General features: G+C 34.0%; 1 protein-coding gene across 1 annotated transcript; it reads right to left on the bottom strand.

Moving 5' to 3' along the window:
* Positions 1-235: 235 nt before the first annotated feature.
* LOC132614219 (calcium-transporting ATPase 4, plasma membrane-type-like) lies at positions 236-11,590 on the bottom strand. Its single transcript, XM_060328625.1, has 7 exons — positions 11,233-11,590; positions 4,907-4,961; positions 2,828-4,803; positions 2,579-2,737; positions 1,827-1,998; positions 1,332-1,630; positions 236-940 (listed from the first exon to the last, which is right to left on the bottom strand). The coding sequence occupies exons 1-7, from the start codon at positions 11,407-11,409 to the stop codon at positions 638-640; spliced, it is 3,141 nt and encodes a 1,046-aa protein (XP_060184608.1). The 5' UTR covers positions 11,410-11,590; the 3' UTR covers positions 236-637.
* Between the last annotated feature and the right edge of the window lie 4,329 nt (positions 11,591-15,919).

Below are 15,919 nucleotides of genomic sequence, written 5' to 3'. Positions count from 1 at the left end.
AGTTAATATTAGCCCAACTCATTTATCACCTCAGCCCATTTTGATTGGGCTAATTTCAGCCCAACCCGCTCATTTAACACCCCTAATTACAATCATAATTGAACCTCAAGTTATTAGAGCCTTGGGATTGGAGGAAATTCCAGTAGAAAGCACTTTCCCCTTTAAAGAGCATAACGCAATAAGAATAGGGACACCAACACCAAAAAAAAAAAAAAAAAGGAAGAAAAACCTCAAGTGGTATAACAAAGTAATGTATTAAATTTCAACTGTTCCTGCCTATACACACTTCCAGAGCATTCAGTGACCAAAGCGAAAGTTTCAAAAGCTGGTCTTCTCATGAATATTTTCTTCACAAACCAAAAAGAAAGAAAATGAGTTTTTCCATCAAACAAGTAACGAAATCTCAAATACTTCTCAAGCACCTGTTCACAAAGAGAGACAAGAATCTGCGACGAAATTTCAAGTGGAACCCGGAGGTTAGATGGTGAAATTAGCTGTTTTTTCGTCTTTATTTTGTATTTTCTTTCCATTTGTTTTGTTTCCTTCTTACCTCAAAAGGCCTCGTAGCATCCGAAAATGGACGAAGCAAACAATGTTTTCCCAAGCACTTTCCTTTGTGCGTTTGATTACCTCACTCCTAGGCAAGTTCTGGACCACTTGGGAGCAGATCATAACCATCATGGTGCTTAGGAGTCTCCTTTTCGACTGGGATCAACTTCACAATAACAGCTACGACCAAGCTTGCAGCGCCAATTAAGACACTGATCAGCCATAGTTGCCAGCTAAGGGGTGTGGTGCTGGCAAAAGTGCCTAAGAACTCGACAATGACAACTTGGAAAATAACGGTAGAAAGCATGACGCCTATGAAAACCCAGCTGCCAAAAATGCCACGGAAAATATTTATCTTCTCCATGTCACGGCTGTTTATTTCATTGAAGACCTGTATGGGATAATCAAGAAAGCGCCAATCAGCCGGTCAGTGAAGGCCCTTCAGAAAAGAGAATGCAAATCCAATCTGACTAATGTTTGGTTAGGTTTAACGAATGTTAAACACGGAATCTGTTCATGCCTTCTACATTGGGTTTTTGTTATACTAGTAATGAATAAAAAAGAATGAACTTAAAAAAACTGATGCCGGTACATTGATAAAGCAGCAGCAACAACAACAACAACACACCCGGTGAATCCCACAACGTGGGGTCTAGGGAGGGTAGAGTGTACGCAGACTTTACCCTTGCCTTAGGTAGGGAGGCTGTTTCCAGGTACATTGATAAAGCGCACAACACAAAATCTGGCTAGCTAGGATAATAAACTGAATTGAAAATGCATACCTGACAAAACACAAAGGTGTTAAAAATGAAAGTATTCAGAACGGTTGTAGCATCTGAACCTTCAAGTCCCAAAATCTGCTTCCCCGCGAAGTTGAACGCTAAGAGTACAGCCAGCTGGTAGATACTGTGTCCTATTATATTTCTCCACATTGTCTTTGTAATGAAACTCACATCCCTTCCAACAGGAGGCCTACTCATTAGTCCATCATGAGGTGGTTCAGTGGCCAATGCCAGTGCACCTAAAGTATCCATGATAAGGTTGACCCAGAGCAGTTGTACAGCAGTAAGAGGAGCAGATCCTGAAAGTTTTTTCCCAGCAGATAAGTATCAGTCTAATACTCCCATTGTTGTAACGATTAACTTTTTTTTATAACGATTAATGAATTCCCCCCGTCCCTCCCTCTCTCTCTCTATGTGAGAGAGTCTGAGTGTTGATTCTTTGATGCACAGATCACTAGCAGAAAATTGAATGAACTCATTCAAAGCAATGAATACCTGAGGCACATGCAGAAATAAAATTGATCATCAGAGCCACAACATTGACAGTCAACTGGAATTGCACGAATTTTTGAATGTTTATATATACAGAACGGCCCCATTTCGCCACATTAACAATTGTGCTAAAGTTGTCGTCAAGCACTATAATGTCAGCACTTTCTTTTGCAACCTGTAATGTTATTTTGAGAAAAGTGAAGATTAGAAACAGCTTAAAATGCAATATCTACTAATTCCAAATCTAACAAAAGACCATGATAAAATAAAATATATACATAACTTTTGAATAGTTCATGCTGGAATTGAATGGATATTAATGCTACAAACATGTAAAAATTTTCAACAAAAACAAATATGCAAAAAGTTGTAGGGACAATTTGTAGAATTTCCCTCGCAAATGTCGACTAAACTCACACATGCACGAAAAAAGTGGGTTCTACTTATATGTTGGAAGTTGAAGTCTTCTGAGTGAAGTGTTAAAATTTTTAAGCCTAAAATTTTGAAGATATGAAATTGAAAAGAAAGCTACAAAGGAATATTCAAGCGGGCAACTTCAAGCATTGATGAGGTAGTTATGTATCACAAATATTTAAAATATAGACTATAACGAAGACTGCAGTTGGTAAGAAAATTTTGTGGCATGCTTGTGCCCATATAAATGAGAATTAAAAAAAAAAATGCCAATTGGAGCCTGCAAGAAGAAAATGGTGTATATGACCATATCAACCTAGTGTAGGAGAAAATTTACAAACCTCTGTTCCTGCTATACCCATAGCAAGTCCAATATCTGACTCATGCAAGGCAGGGGCATCATTTGTGCCATCACCAGTAACTGCAACAACTTCTTTAAACATGCCTCTCAAATTCTTTACCAGCACATGCTTGTCCGTAGGGGATGATCGAGCCATAACCTGCATTCAGTATATAAAGAACATTTTTCAGCAAAATATATTCAAGCCACAAGGATCTACAAGGATGAGATAAAGCAATCAAAAGCACACCTGAATTCTAGGAATTATTTGCCTCATTTCTTCGGGACTTTTGTTGCGGAATTCTGGGCCTTCAATGGCCAAACCATCAGCAGTTAGTATACCACATTCTTTAGCAATGGCTTTGGCTGTATTAATATTGTCCCCTGTGACCATCCTTACAGTAATTCCAGCAGCTAAACAAGATGCAACTGCTTCTTTAACCCCAGGGCGAACTGGATCCTTGATTCCAACAACTGCAACCAATGTATAGCCACTTTCAGGGATATTATTTACTTGACAACCATCTTCAATGTCCTTGAAAGCCAAGCAAAGAGTACGCAAGGCTTCACAAGCAAACTCATTAATGACATCCGTGATGTTTGTAACCTGGTCTTTTGACATATCAACAATTTCACCATTAGAATCAATAAACCTGTCACACATTTTTAAGACTATCTCAGATGCACCCTTGCAGAAAGCACGAGTGTTGCTATCAGGAAGAGCAACAAGCACTGACATTCTTTTCTTTGCTGAATTGAAAGGTTCAACCTTCAGCAATTTACAATCCCTTTTTTTCTCATCAATATCACCAAGAAGTAATCCATAATCTAATATTGCACATTCTGTGGGTGTACCCAAAACAAATTTCTTTCCATCCTTGTCTTTAACCACCTCAGCTGCTGTATTATGAAATATTGCCTGCAATAGAAAGTCCAGTGCATTTTCTGATAAATCTGTTATTGCATCTGCACCTCCACCATTTTCTACCTTTTTAGCCTTTCCACAAATCCATATTTTATCTACTACCATACAGTTTGTTGTTAGTGTTCCTGTCTTATCAGTGCAGATGCATGTAGCTGAACCCATTGTCTCACAAGCAGAAAGATGCCTCACCAATGCTTTATTGTTCATTAACTTTTTCATTGCAAAAGCAAGGCTTAATGTGACAGCCAGAGGTAGTCCTTCTGGAACTGCAACAACGATTATAGTTACGGCTGTGGCAAAGTAATTCAGAAGAGTTAATGCATCACTGGAAGACCATTTGGTGAATTGATGGTGAGTAGCTTTATCCACCAGAAATCTGACTATTAACACAAGGAAAGTCACCACAGCAAATCCCAGTCCTATCTTTCCAATAATAGTGGCAACACCATTCAGTTTAACTTGCAGAGGAGTCTCATCTTCTCCTCCCTCACTAAGAGTTTCCATCAGTTTACCCCATTCAGTTCGCATACCAACAGTTGTCACTAGCATCTTAGCTGAACCGTCTTGTACTTTGGTTCCCGATAGAAGAAAAGGTCTTTTTTCAGATATGCTTACTGGTACGCTCTCACCAGACAAGCTCGATTGATCAATTAGCAAGCAATATCCTGATATGAATATTCCATCAGCTGGAACCAGATCTCCAATAGATAAGTGAACTACATCACCAACCACCAACTCATAAATGGAAACCTTCTGCCTTGATCCATCTCTTGTGACCTGGATAGATATCTTTTTCTTCTCCTTATCCAAATCTCTGAACTGCAACGACTGCCTATAGTCACTAATTGCAGTAACCATGACTACCAATACTATGCTGAGTAGAATTCCTAAACCATCATATGTTCCTTTTGGCCACCCTTCAGTAGCAAGTCCCACACCGATGGAAACAATAGCACAAACTATCAGGATGACGAGAGTTAAATCATGTAGAGCATCCCACACAAATCTCCAAAAACTTCTAAACGGTTTTTCGGTAAATTTGTTTGATCCGTATATATTTTGTCTGACAGGTACATCACTCGATTTGACTCCTTCATTTGATGAGACTCTCAACTTAACTGCAAGCCCTTCAACACCTCCAAGTTTCTTTAAGGTTTTTATATCATAAGAACCTACTATAGATGCAAGTTTATCTGGGTTAATTCCAAAACCAGCTTCTCGAGCTTCTTCCGGCAAGTCTTTTGCCAGTTCAGCCCCTATATCATCCCTGACCTGGTCTGATGGCTTACCAAGATCACCAGCTGTAAAGAAATATAAAATGAAATAAGAAAGAGGAGAAAGAAGCTGGCGGACCTATATGTTTTAATGAGTCTAAAGGAAAACTCAAGATTGAGCAAATTATACCATCAATGAACTTGAGTGCTGCCATATAAGCCACGAAACCAACTCGAATCTTTTCCTGGAAATTGCATGTGGTAAAAAGTGTAGCTTGACTCAGTATACAAGATTATATAAGTTACATTAGTTAGCAACACAGTCCTCACTCCTCCATAATTTGTTTTTTTTTTTTGGTTGATAACCGTGGTGTCCGAGCCAGCATTTGCGCACCTCGACTAATTCCACGGGATACCTCCCACCTCCCACCAACAACAGGTATCACGTAACTCTGTCCACAAGGCTAGGACAGATAGACAGAAATTACTTAGTACTTTTGTCTCTGTTGGGAATTGAACCTGAGACCTTATGGTTCTCAACCCCCTTCACCGACCACACCCTTGGGCGCCCTCACTCCTAGTATCGTCACAGATGGCTCTGATTAGGGAACTCGATTACAGTGTTTGAGCAGCCAAATGATTCGAGTTCTCACTTTCTACAATTAATCAAATGATGATTCAACTAACTCTCCTTTTAAATTCAAGATTGAGTTAAAACACCGTATGCAGGTAACAAGAAAAATACCTAACAACAGCCATTGCTGGTGTCATAATAGACTGCACAGTGCCAAAAATAAACTAGATTTTATTTAGCAAATAGTTTTGGTTTTGAAAATGAACATGGCATAGGTGACAACTAGATAATTAACCCAATATAACACTTTATGATTAGATACTAATGCTTCTTGAACTGACAAATCAAAAGGTAAACAATAAATTAACTATAGCAGCCTGATAGTCGTATGATTGCAGATAAATAGGTCAAAGTCACTAGCATAAGTTTATATTATGTGAGGGAAGAAAAACATCATCTTTCAGTGAGCAGACTGTCTAAGGGATCTGGTTGTTGCCAGCATGGGACTATGTCAAAGAACTGAAACAGCAATTTATATGGAAATCATCACCTAGATTGAATAAATCTTTTTTTCTTCTCTTTCAATTCTTTCCAAGTAAAAAAGACCTTTTTAGCTTTGCTATGTTGATTAAACATTACTGCGATGAGCATAATTATTTGATTTCCCTTTGTGCCAACCGTTTTTTTTTTTCCTGTCTCATTGCAGGATGGTGTAGTAGCTTTGAATGCAAAGGTTTTGTATAATGTACAAAAAGCATGAAGCATGAACTTTAATAGATATAACATGTACTTTGTTGAGCATTTTATTCAAAGTATATATCATTCACATGTTACCTATTGTGCATTTTTAATACGTGACTGTCCCCGATATCTTAACCTATTTCTAGTTTCGCTCATCAAGCTTAAGGAACAGGGGCATTCTGTCATGGTTTTAGCATTTTTTTGGATGCATGGCATAGAAGCGAGCAATTTTTCCTGCAAGAGGTTTCCTGTTTGTCTTTCCTTGTGTTCTTGAACGGCTTTGAGACATTGAATTATTAAAGAAGATAAACCCAAAGTTGCAAAAATTTGATTAGATGGTCGAGAAGTAAAATAATCCAGGCAAGGAATATGGCACATGTCAACTATTTAGAGTCAAGACAACAAGAATATACAAGAAGCGGGAATTTTTATTAGGATTTGATGTTCCACGTGGCAACCAAAGATAAAGGAAAACAAACAAAACACTTCTAGGTGGGACAAACAAAGATGTTGAGATGGGACAGACTACCCTATGTTATGATCAATGACAAAACACAAAAGATATCTTTTTTCATGTCACCCGTCCCCTTCTGTACTTCTGTGTACTAATCAATTGAGCTGGAAGAAATGTCAATGTCAAAAAGGAAGTTTCATGGAAATTTCTCTGCCGACTACGTGTTTATTACTCCCTCCGATCCATTTTAGTTGTCGTCCTCACTGAAAATAGATGGTCTAAAATAGTTGTTATTTTAGAAAACCAAGAGGAAGAAGTTTCACAGAAATTTCTCTGTTGACTACGTGTTTATTACTCCCTCCGGTCCATTCTAGTTGTCGTCCTCACTAAAAATAGATGGTTCAAAGTAGTTGTCATTTTAGAAAAGAGTTAAAAGGATCAAAAACACACCTCTAGTATCACCTTTTTTTGAGTTTTCTACCTGAACTATCAGGTGTGAGAATTTCCTACCTATCAAAAAGGAAGTTTCATGGAAATTTCTCTGCCGACTACGTGTTTATTACTCCCTCCGATCCATTTTAGTTGTCGTCCTCACTGAAAATAGATGGTCTAAAATAGTTGTTATTTTAGAAAACCAAGAGGAAGAAGTTTCACAGAAATTTCTCTGTTGACTACGTGTTTATTACTCCCTCCGGTCCATTCTAGTTGTCGTCCTCACTAAAAATAGATGGTTCAAAGTAGTTGTCATTTTAGAAAAGAGTTAAAAGGATCAAAAACACACCTCTAGTATCACCTTTTTTTGAGTTTTCTACCTGAACTATCAGGTGTGAGAATTTCCTACCTAAACTATCACAGCTAGTTTGCAAATATACCTCAACTATCAGTCGTTCACTTTTCCTACATAAGCTATCACCGACTAGTTTGCAAAACACACTTTTGTTCACTTTTAATGAGGTGTGTTTTGCAGATTAGTTGGTGAACGTTCGGGTAAAAAAGGTGAACAACTGATAGTTGAGGTGTGTTTTGCAAACCGGTTGTGATAGTTTAGGTAAAAAAACTCCCACACCTAATAGTTCAGGTATAAAACTCAAAAAAATGTGATGCTTGAGGTGTGTTTTTAACTATTATCTCTTTAAAGAATCAAGATATAAATGAATTACTCCTTAGGTTCCACCTTTACCCTTACTCAATAAATGGGAAGAAAAGGTTAATGTGGTAAAACAAGGGTAGTATTAAATAATAAGGATAATTTAGTTAAATTATCCTTTCAGTTAATAGTTTCTTAAGAGACGTGCAAAAAAACAAAAAACATGACCAGTAAAATGGACCGAATGGAGTAGCTAGACTTTGGTCCTTTTTGGCCGAATGGAGTAGCCAGACTTTGGTCCTTTTTGGCACTACATTAACTACCTCGCATTCCTTACTACTGTCCCAATTTTAAAATCCAAAAAATCCATTTTTCAGAAAATGCTCAGAAAGCAGCTTATTATAAAGCATGTGCCTCTCCACATAAAAACAAACTTCTCTTGTACTAATCTGCTCAGCAGTTGAGCATTTTGCTACGCGACATTACACTTCCTATATACTACTATCTAGTTATATCCTAGAAGAAATGTCAATGTCACAAGGAAATTTCAAGGAAATTTCGTTGTTGACCCACTGTAGATGCTTACTACTAAGCAGTTGTCAAGCTAATTTAATAACAATTGACATTAAGGAATACTTTTGAGCACAAACTTTAATAGAAAAAGAAAGCATGAGTTCATGAAAGCAAACAGCCAAGGTAAAATATGAAAGAGCCCCTTATCCTCAACAGAACATATTCTGCTGCCAAATGACATAACCGAACCCAAAGAAAGGAACCCCAAAAAATAAATAAAATACTCCCTCTATTTCAATTTGTTTATCTGATTTTGATTTAGCACGGAGTTTAAAAAAGATAAAAAACACTTTTTAATCTTGTGGTGTTAACTAAAATTATGTAAAATTTACCAAAATGTCGTTTAATCTTGTAGTATTAAACATATCACGTAGAAAATTAAAATTAAAAAGTTACTAAAAAGGAAAAAAAATATTCTTATTTAAACGGAATAAAAAAAAAAAAAGTAAGACAACTAAATTGTAACGGAGGAGTAATAACTTCACTTATCTTTTCACTGAACTACTGTGATTTTGTAGATTCTCTGTATGGTCCCCACAAACTACCAATGCGTTATCCTGTTTTAGGCAGCCCATACCACCAGAAACGCTACCCAACATAGGTAGGTATAGATATTAAAATATCGTAGAGGTTGGGTCACTTATTTTGGGTCTAGACTATAAATTATATAGTAATCCACAACTGGCTGGAGCCTTAAATCCTCTAAAAACTCATTGCGAATAACAGTTGTAGCAGGAAATCTTTTATAACGTCCCTATTAATAAAGCACTAAATAGTTTGTCAATAAATAAATATGGTGTATGACTTGCCACTATCTGGTTTGAATAGTTGTACCATCTATTATATTATACGTCATAAAGCTAGAAAATGTCTGTACTAAACCATTAATTAAGACAATTATACATTTAATTTGTTCATTATCTAACCAGATCTGGTTTCTAACTGACACTAATGTTTTCTATAAATTTTCTCATAAATGTAATTTTTTAATAAGCTTAGACAAATTGTGGAGGCTTTACAAATAGTTATGGGAATTAAGACACCATGTGGAGATGGGGTAAATGATGGATCCAGAATTAAATAAGTTTACAAAATATTATTTATATATTTAATTCTAATCTGATACATATTTTTCCCGCATGAAAGATCAATAATTTTGTCTCCCTTTATTTGAACAACATGGTCCTCTATATTAAGCCAGTTGGATGATGGTCCAGCAAAGAACCAAACAGAAAAAAAGGGCTAAGATTTTTTCTAACTTATCGTATCCGAAAAGTCAAACAAGAAAATGTCATCGCAGGAAAAGAAAATATAATAAGAGTATCAAATGGGGAAGTGCTAAAGCACCACTGATAGTGGATATCATATGATCTTTTACCATATATTCGCACTCATCTTATTTATTGTAGAAAAAAAAAGCCAACTTTTTGACAAATAAAAGCTACAGTTTTTTGCAAAGGATGTGATTAAAAAAATTGGGTCAAAATATTGTAAATTTATTTTTGAACATAAAAAGGATGAAATTTATAGAGTAGGAGAGATTTTAACATTGTCAGAACAGTTTTCAATATTTTCTTATAAATCTACATATATTTAGGCACAAGGTACCAAAGTATTATTGAGCTGTATTTATGTTGTAGCAAGTAGCAACAATATCTAATTTTGGTTTGAAGACAAGTTATAGTAAAATTAGTTATGCTGGGATTAATTATTCTGGTATTATTTTTTACTGGCTGTTTGATTTGTTGTATTAAAAATAACATGCATTGTATAATTTCTAAGAAGAAGTTCGTCGACCTAAAAAAAAAAAAAAAAAAACCTCGTCCTTATTTAAAGTGGAATAAGAGCTTGAGGAAACTCAGGTGTATTTTTATCATTTTCATTATTTTATTCGAGAGTAACTAATTTTGATACTGTTATTTCACCATCTGATTATGATATAATTTATCCCAAAATTAATTACCAATGTATAAATACTAAATTTTTATTTAAAAAATATTTATATTTGTCGAGCATACCCAGCCCTTAGCAGTAAAAAGACAAAAGAAAAATTCAAACGAAAGGAGATTTCAAAGCCGAAAAGTCTTGGCCTATGCAAAGAAACAGAAGCAGAAACTTTCGAAAAGAAAAAAGGTAAATCCTCTCCATAAACCACATAATTGAACTCACTTTCCGGCTCCTTTCTCGGAAAACGAAAAACAAAACAGGAGAGATCTGTTTCCATCTTTTCCAATGAAACGTTCAAGTATTGATGCATATTGTACCAAACTTTCCGTAAACTTTAATCTTAAAATACTGTTAATCTAATTTAACTTTAAAGTTTAATTAAATTGACTCTCAGCGAAAAGTATTTAAATCTTCTCCGGTTATCATACCTGAACTCATTTTCAGGATTATTTTCACTTCTATTTAAACGTACAAGTGTCAAAGAACATTGTACCGCACTTGTGAGCGAGATCAAATTCTTAACGATTCACACTTACAGGAATACGAAAAGACTAAACATTTCCAGAGTCTCTTCAATGTTCTTTGATTAACGTATGTGAATACGCGCATAAAGTACCTAAACATATTAAGCATGTATTTACTGTTCTATCAACAATTAAAATAATCTATTTAGCAGTAATAAACCAAAAAAAAAAAAATCAAATAACGAGATTTCAATATCGAGAAAAACTCTTCTCGTCGGAAATAAAAAAAATTAGTAAATTCTTCCCTTTTCAAGCAATTTTCCTATTCATTTTCAAGCATATTTCGGAAAACAAAAAATAATCTCAATTTACGTGATACTTTTTGTTTATCGATATTCGAGATTCAAATTATACGATCTCTTGACTAACGTTTTAAAATGTATTTTTGCATCATATTGACACGAGAATAATTGAATTTCAATATCAATTTTTGTATAGTTTTTTAATATCTAAAATATGAGAGAGAGAGAGTAAATCTTCTTCACTTTTCTCGCGACTTTCCAATTCATTTCCCTTTTCCTGCTCACTTTCCCACTCATTTTCAGGCGTATTTTCCCGGAAAAAAAAAGAAGAAGAGAGATTGAAGAAGTACTAAAAAAGCAAAGGAATAACGTACCCTGGTTTTTTCCATGAGTTCTTTAGCCTCTTCACGTTTTTCGAGATTTGGAGCATACCGAAACCTTCGCCGGCGATTCCTAACGAGAGAAACAGCATCTCTCCACCTTCTCTGGGCTTCTGCCGACGGATATTTCGCCGGCAAATCAAACACCTCCGGCTCCAACAGGTTCTCCATAATCTTTATTTACGTCCGTAGATTAGTAGATCAATGTGTATGTAGATATAGGTTATATATACATATACAGTAAAAATAGAGAAAGAAAATGTTAGTACGAGCTTGTGAATGAAAAGAAAAAAGGAAATGTTTTTTGGGGGGTTTTATTGGATAAAAACTTTCAATGGGAATGGTTATGCGCATTTTTTATTTATTCATTTTCATTTCTAAATATAGACTATAGACGCGTTGAATTAGCATGTTGTTGAACTTTGGTCCCTCTACTCCGTGTAGATTGTAGTTTGACCCTCCATTTTTGACTTTTTTTCTAACAGGGAAAAAAGTTAGGACTGTGCTCAAAATTGGCGCCTTCATTAAAACAGTAATAAATTGGTCCGCGGTTACGAAAGATTCGTACATACGTAAATTATCTCCAAACTTATTTAAAACAAATAATCAAAAATTCAAGTTTATAATTTCAACTTAGAAGTATTTCATAAATATTTCAAAAACGGAGCCAAAAAAAAATCAAATCATAACATAATCTTATGAAAGCACACTAAAAAAATTATTTTTCATTAGAAAAAACTCCTAAAAGAAAATTCAAAAATGTTTTCCTCTAATTTTTATCATTTAGAAATTACAAAATTTCATGAAATATTTTATTTAGGTGAAATTCTCTCTCTCTCTCTCTCTCTCTCTCTCTCTCTCTCTCTCTCTCTCTCTCTATATATATATATATATATATATATATATATATATATATATATATATATATATATATATATCGTAAATAAGAATATAATTATCTTCAAAAGATTTTCTTAATCTTACTATAAATGATCAAAATATAAAAGGCAACAAAAGAAGGAAAGTAATATGGAGTGATATTTGATATCAACTCCACAATTTGAGGGAACGTGCAAAAGAGCACAAACTTTGGCTACAAATGGACTTGGATGATGCAAATTGCCACCTATTGTTAATTTTTACTCAGTATTTTGTCGAATATTCTTTTCATTTTTTCTTGTTAATGCTCGCCAAAAATCAGTAATATCCTCATTCTACTCTGGATTTTACACAAAAAACCCTACAATTCTTCCTCTTTCTTTTATATGTACTCTTTTTTTACCATTCCAATACTTAAATTCATCATTGTCCAAAAAGAAAAGAAAAAAAAAAAGAGAGAGAGAGAATAGAGCTCCTTTTAATCCTTCAATAACATTATAGCATATTCTTTGTACAAGCACAAAAAAAGAAAATGTCCATGAATTCTTAATACACTCTCCTCGGTTACCCTTTCAAACTCATTTTGAATTTTTTTCTTTAGACCTTGATCAAATAATGTTGACGCAACGAAGATGAGCTTCCGGAAACAGTGGCTAATCCATTACACAAGATTTTTTTCCTATCTTCTTGCTAATTCTTTTAAAGGGAAGACTCCAAAAGAAAGAAGTGAAACAAAAATCTTACTCCTATTATAAAGAAAAAACGAAGCTGATATTTGAGTAAAAGAGGATGTGTGCTTGAAATCAAATGCTAGGAGTAATATTTATAGGTTTAAAGGTAATTGCATTTATATTTTTGTTATCAATGATCAAGGTAATGAAATTTAAGAGATGAGAATGTGGGTACAAGAAGAAATAATTATCATTAATGGAGGAAAGCATTGATAAGGAGCGTGGGTGTACATGAAATAAGAGTAAATGATAATATTAAGGAATGATGATATAAGGTGCATTTATTTATGGGTGAAAATGATTTTCATCCCCAACTTTAAAAATTAAATTTTCCCTCAATTTTGAATAATAGACATTCTCCCCCTTTATCATACTTGACTTTTTAAATGCATGTTTTACCCTTATATTTTCAATTTTTGTATTCCTTTTTTTAGTTCTATAAAATAATGAAATTTTTCATTTTTTTAAATCTATGCATCAAATAAAAATATATGTTATTGATGTAGATCCCAGTTGACAAGTGTCAACAGAAAAAAGGCAAAAATGTTATTGATGTAGATCCCAGTTGACAAGCATTTGAATTTTCCCCATCTCTCTCTTTCCAGCCTTGGAACATGCTTTGTTTTCTCTTCTTCCAATATACTAGCTTTCAATATACCGTAATACGGAAAAATATTTATTTTCTCGAAGAATCATATTGGCGAAAAAAATGGAGATGACCGGAATTTTTTTAAGGATCCAAGTCTCTATTTTCAATGGAAAAAAACGACCTCAGGTAGAGAAAGAATAAAAGGGGTTATGAAGGGTGAAAGAAGAAAGGGAAGAGGGGAGGATCTGGGAAGAGAATGGATAGTGGCTTTGGGGAAGAGGAAAAGATGGTGGACCGGAGGGAGAAAGGAGAAATAGGGAGGGTTGGGTGGACTTGGGTGGGGTATAAAATTAAGCTTTTCCTTTTCTTTTTAAAGTAGTACTCTTTTCTTTTTTGACTTTGTTGATGTGTATTTGTTTTATTAGTTTGTTGTCATGTCACAGCAAGTAGCATCAACGCACTTAGATGCACAGTAAACGCCTTCTGGAGGGTTATGGTACGCTCAGTTGAGGGGTTCAAATGAAAAATATAGATAAGTTTGAGAGTTTATCTATGACTTAAGCTTAAGAGAAAAATAAAACTTACATATACACACATGCATATAGATACATATATACATACTTAATGCGTATAATATTGAAATAACTATCATACAAACTAGCATTGGATTTTGTGACAATTTCATAAAATATCATCGTACGTATAATATTAATGAACTTAAATTAGAATTTATAAATACCTAGGCTAAAAAAAAGTTATATATAATATAAAAATGTATTTCATAAATGGAGGATTGAAAATAATAAGGATAAATTAGACATTCCATAGTATAAAGGGAGGAGAATGTCTATTTATTCAAAGGTGAGGAGAGAGTTTGATTTTTTTAAAATAAAGTGATTTTCACCCATTTATTTATTTATTTGTTTGCAGATTTTGTAGATGTTAAATAAGGGGAAAGACCAGGCTCTTGCATACTTCTTCTTCAATTTCAAACAAACCACCAGATGTCTCCAAAACATAGAAATGATCAGAGAAAGTTATCAGAGATGGATCAAATTGAAAGTCATCAGTACGGCATAGAAAATTAAGATAAAGGATTAGTAACATACTTAATAACTAGATGAAATAGTTATAATTTTATAAGACCTAAATTTGAAATAGTCATTTTTCAACCTCTATAAAAAAATATCTGTTATCATGAAGTTTTAAAATTCACATATAACTTAATGATATTGTCATGTAAAGGTCAAAAAAACAAAAATGATGACTATTTTTTAGGTATATAGCCGAAAAATAATTAGTAGGTGTTTTTCTACTTTTATGAGGAAGTTCTAACTGATGTTTATATAATTCTATATTTACTTGTAATTACCGTATAAGTTATCTAATCTAATGATATAATTACTCTGTAACGCCATCAATTTTATATAGAATCAATTAGACATAGCAAAGCAATTGTAAAATTAAGGTCTTATAACATTTGTCCCACTAGATGGAACTTTAAGCTACATATATAGGCATGTTTGTACATTTTCTTCTTACTCTTCGAAATTACTTTAAATATATTTTTTATAACAACACAAGATATCATTATTGTTTAAAAATCATTTCATATCTCTTTGCACAGATTTTCAACCGAAAAAAAAAGAAAAGAAAAAAAAAGAGTGTGCTCTACCTACATATTTCAATTTTTTGGAGGAAAAGTTTAAATTTAATTTGCCCTTCAACCTCTGGCTATGTTGTAAAATTACTGTTATATTGGGCTTTATTAGAGTCAAGGCCAAAAGCTTAAAAATTTGACACATATCCTACTTTTACACCGTTATTTAATATGTATTCATTTATTTTTACACCGTTATTTAATATGTATTCATTTAAAAAAAAATTGCCCATCTTTACCAGTTAGGAATAACTTTAGACATGTGGTATCTAAAATTAGCCTCAGACAAAAATATATAAAGTTACATATGGGTAAAATTCAGGGAGAACGAAGTTCATGCAATAATGGCTGAACTTTGATGTCTGAATTCAGCCATTTGTGCTTTTAAATGCAAGCAAAACTAACCGAACTTCATCCATATGTGCCTGAACTTCAGACACCGCATGTCTGAAGTTATTTCGAAGTGCATAGACTTGCATAATTTTACTCTATGCGGTTGCAGTATGACTTAAACGGTAATCCCAAAATCGAGCATTTGTGCATTTCGGCTGACAAAAATAATATCCTATTTCCTATCAGCGGCTATAATATTAGACCTAGTATCTAAAGGATGATAAAGTTGCTCGATTTCAAATAGTGTATCCTATTTTAACCAATGTCCTTTAGATTTTAAGTTATAGATGCACGATTAGTGTAGTCTATTTTTGTACACTATCTAAGGGATAAGGCATCACTATCCCTTCACCTAGTAGCGTTTTTGCTACGACATACCTTACCTAATTTTTGGTCCTATCACCCCCCTAAACTATTTAAAACCGTAAT

This window comes from Lycium barbarum, chromosome 10 (genome assembly GCF_019175385.1).
Source record: "Lycium barbarum isolate Lr01 chromosome 10, ASM1917538v2, whole genome shotgun sequence".
Lineage (NCBI taxonomy): Eukaryota > Viridiplantae > Streptophyta > Magnoliopsida > Solanales > Solanaceae > Lycium > Lycium barbarum.
This window is presented reverse-complemented; position numbering and strand designations above follow the sequence as displayed.

Excerpts from the sequence above, each read along its gene's own strand:
- LOC132614219 (XM_060328625.1), bottom strand. The coding sequence starts at position 11,409 with ATGGAGAACCTGTTGGAGCCGGAGGTGTTTGATTTGCCGGCGAAATAT. Across the intron at positions 4,962-11,232 it reads AACTCATGGAAAAAACCAGG|GAAAAGATTCGAGTTGGTTT; the intron begins GTACGTTATTCC and ends TGCAATTTCCAG. Across the intron at positions 941-1,331 it reads ACACCTTTGTGTTTTGTCAG|GTCTTCAATGAAATAAACAG; the intron begins GTATGCATTTTC and ends TATCCCATACAG.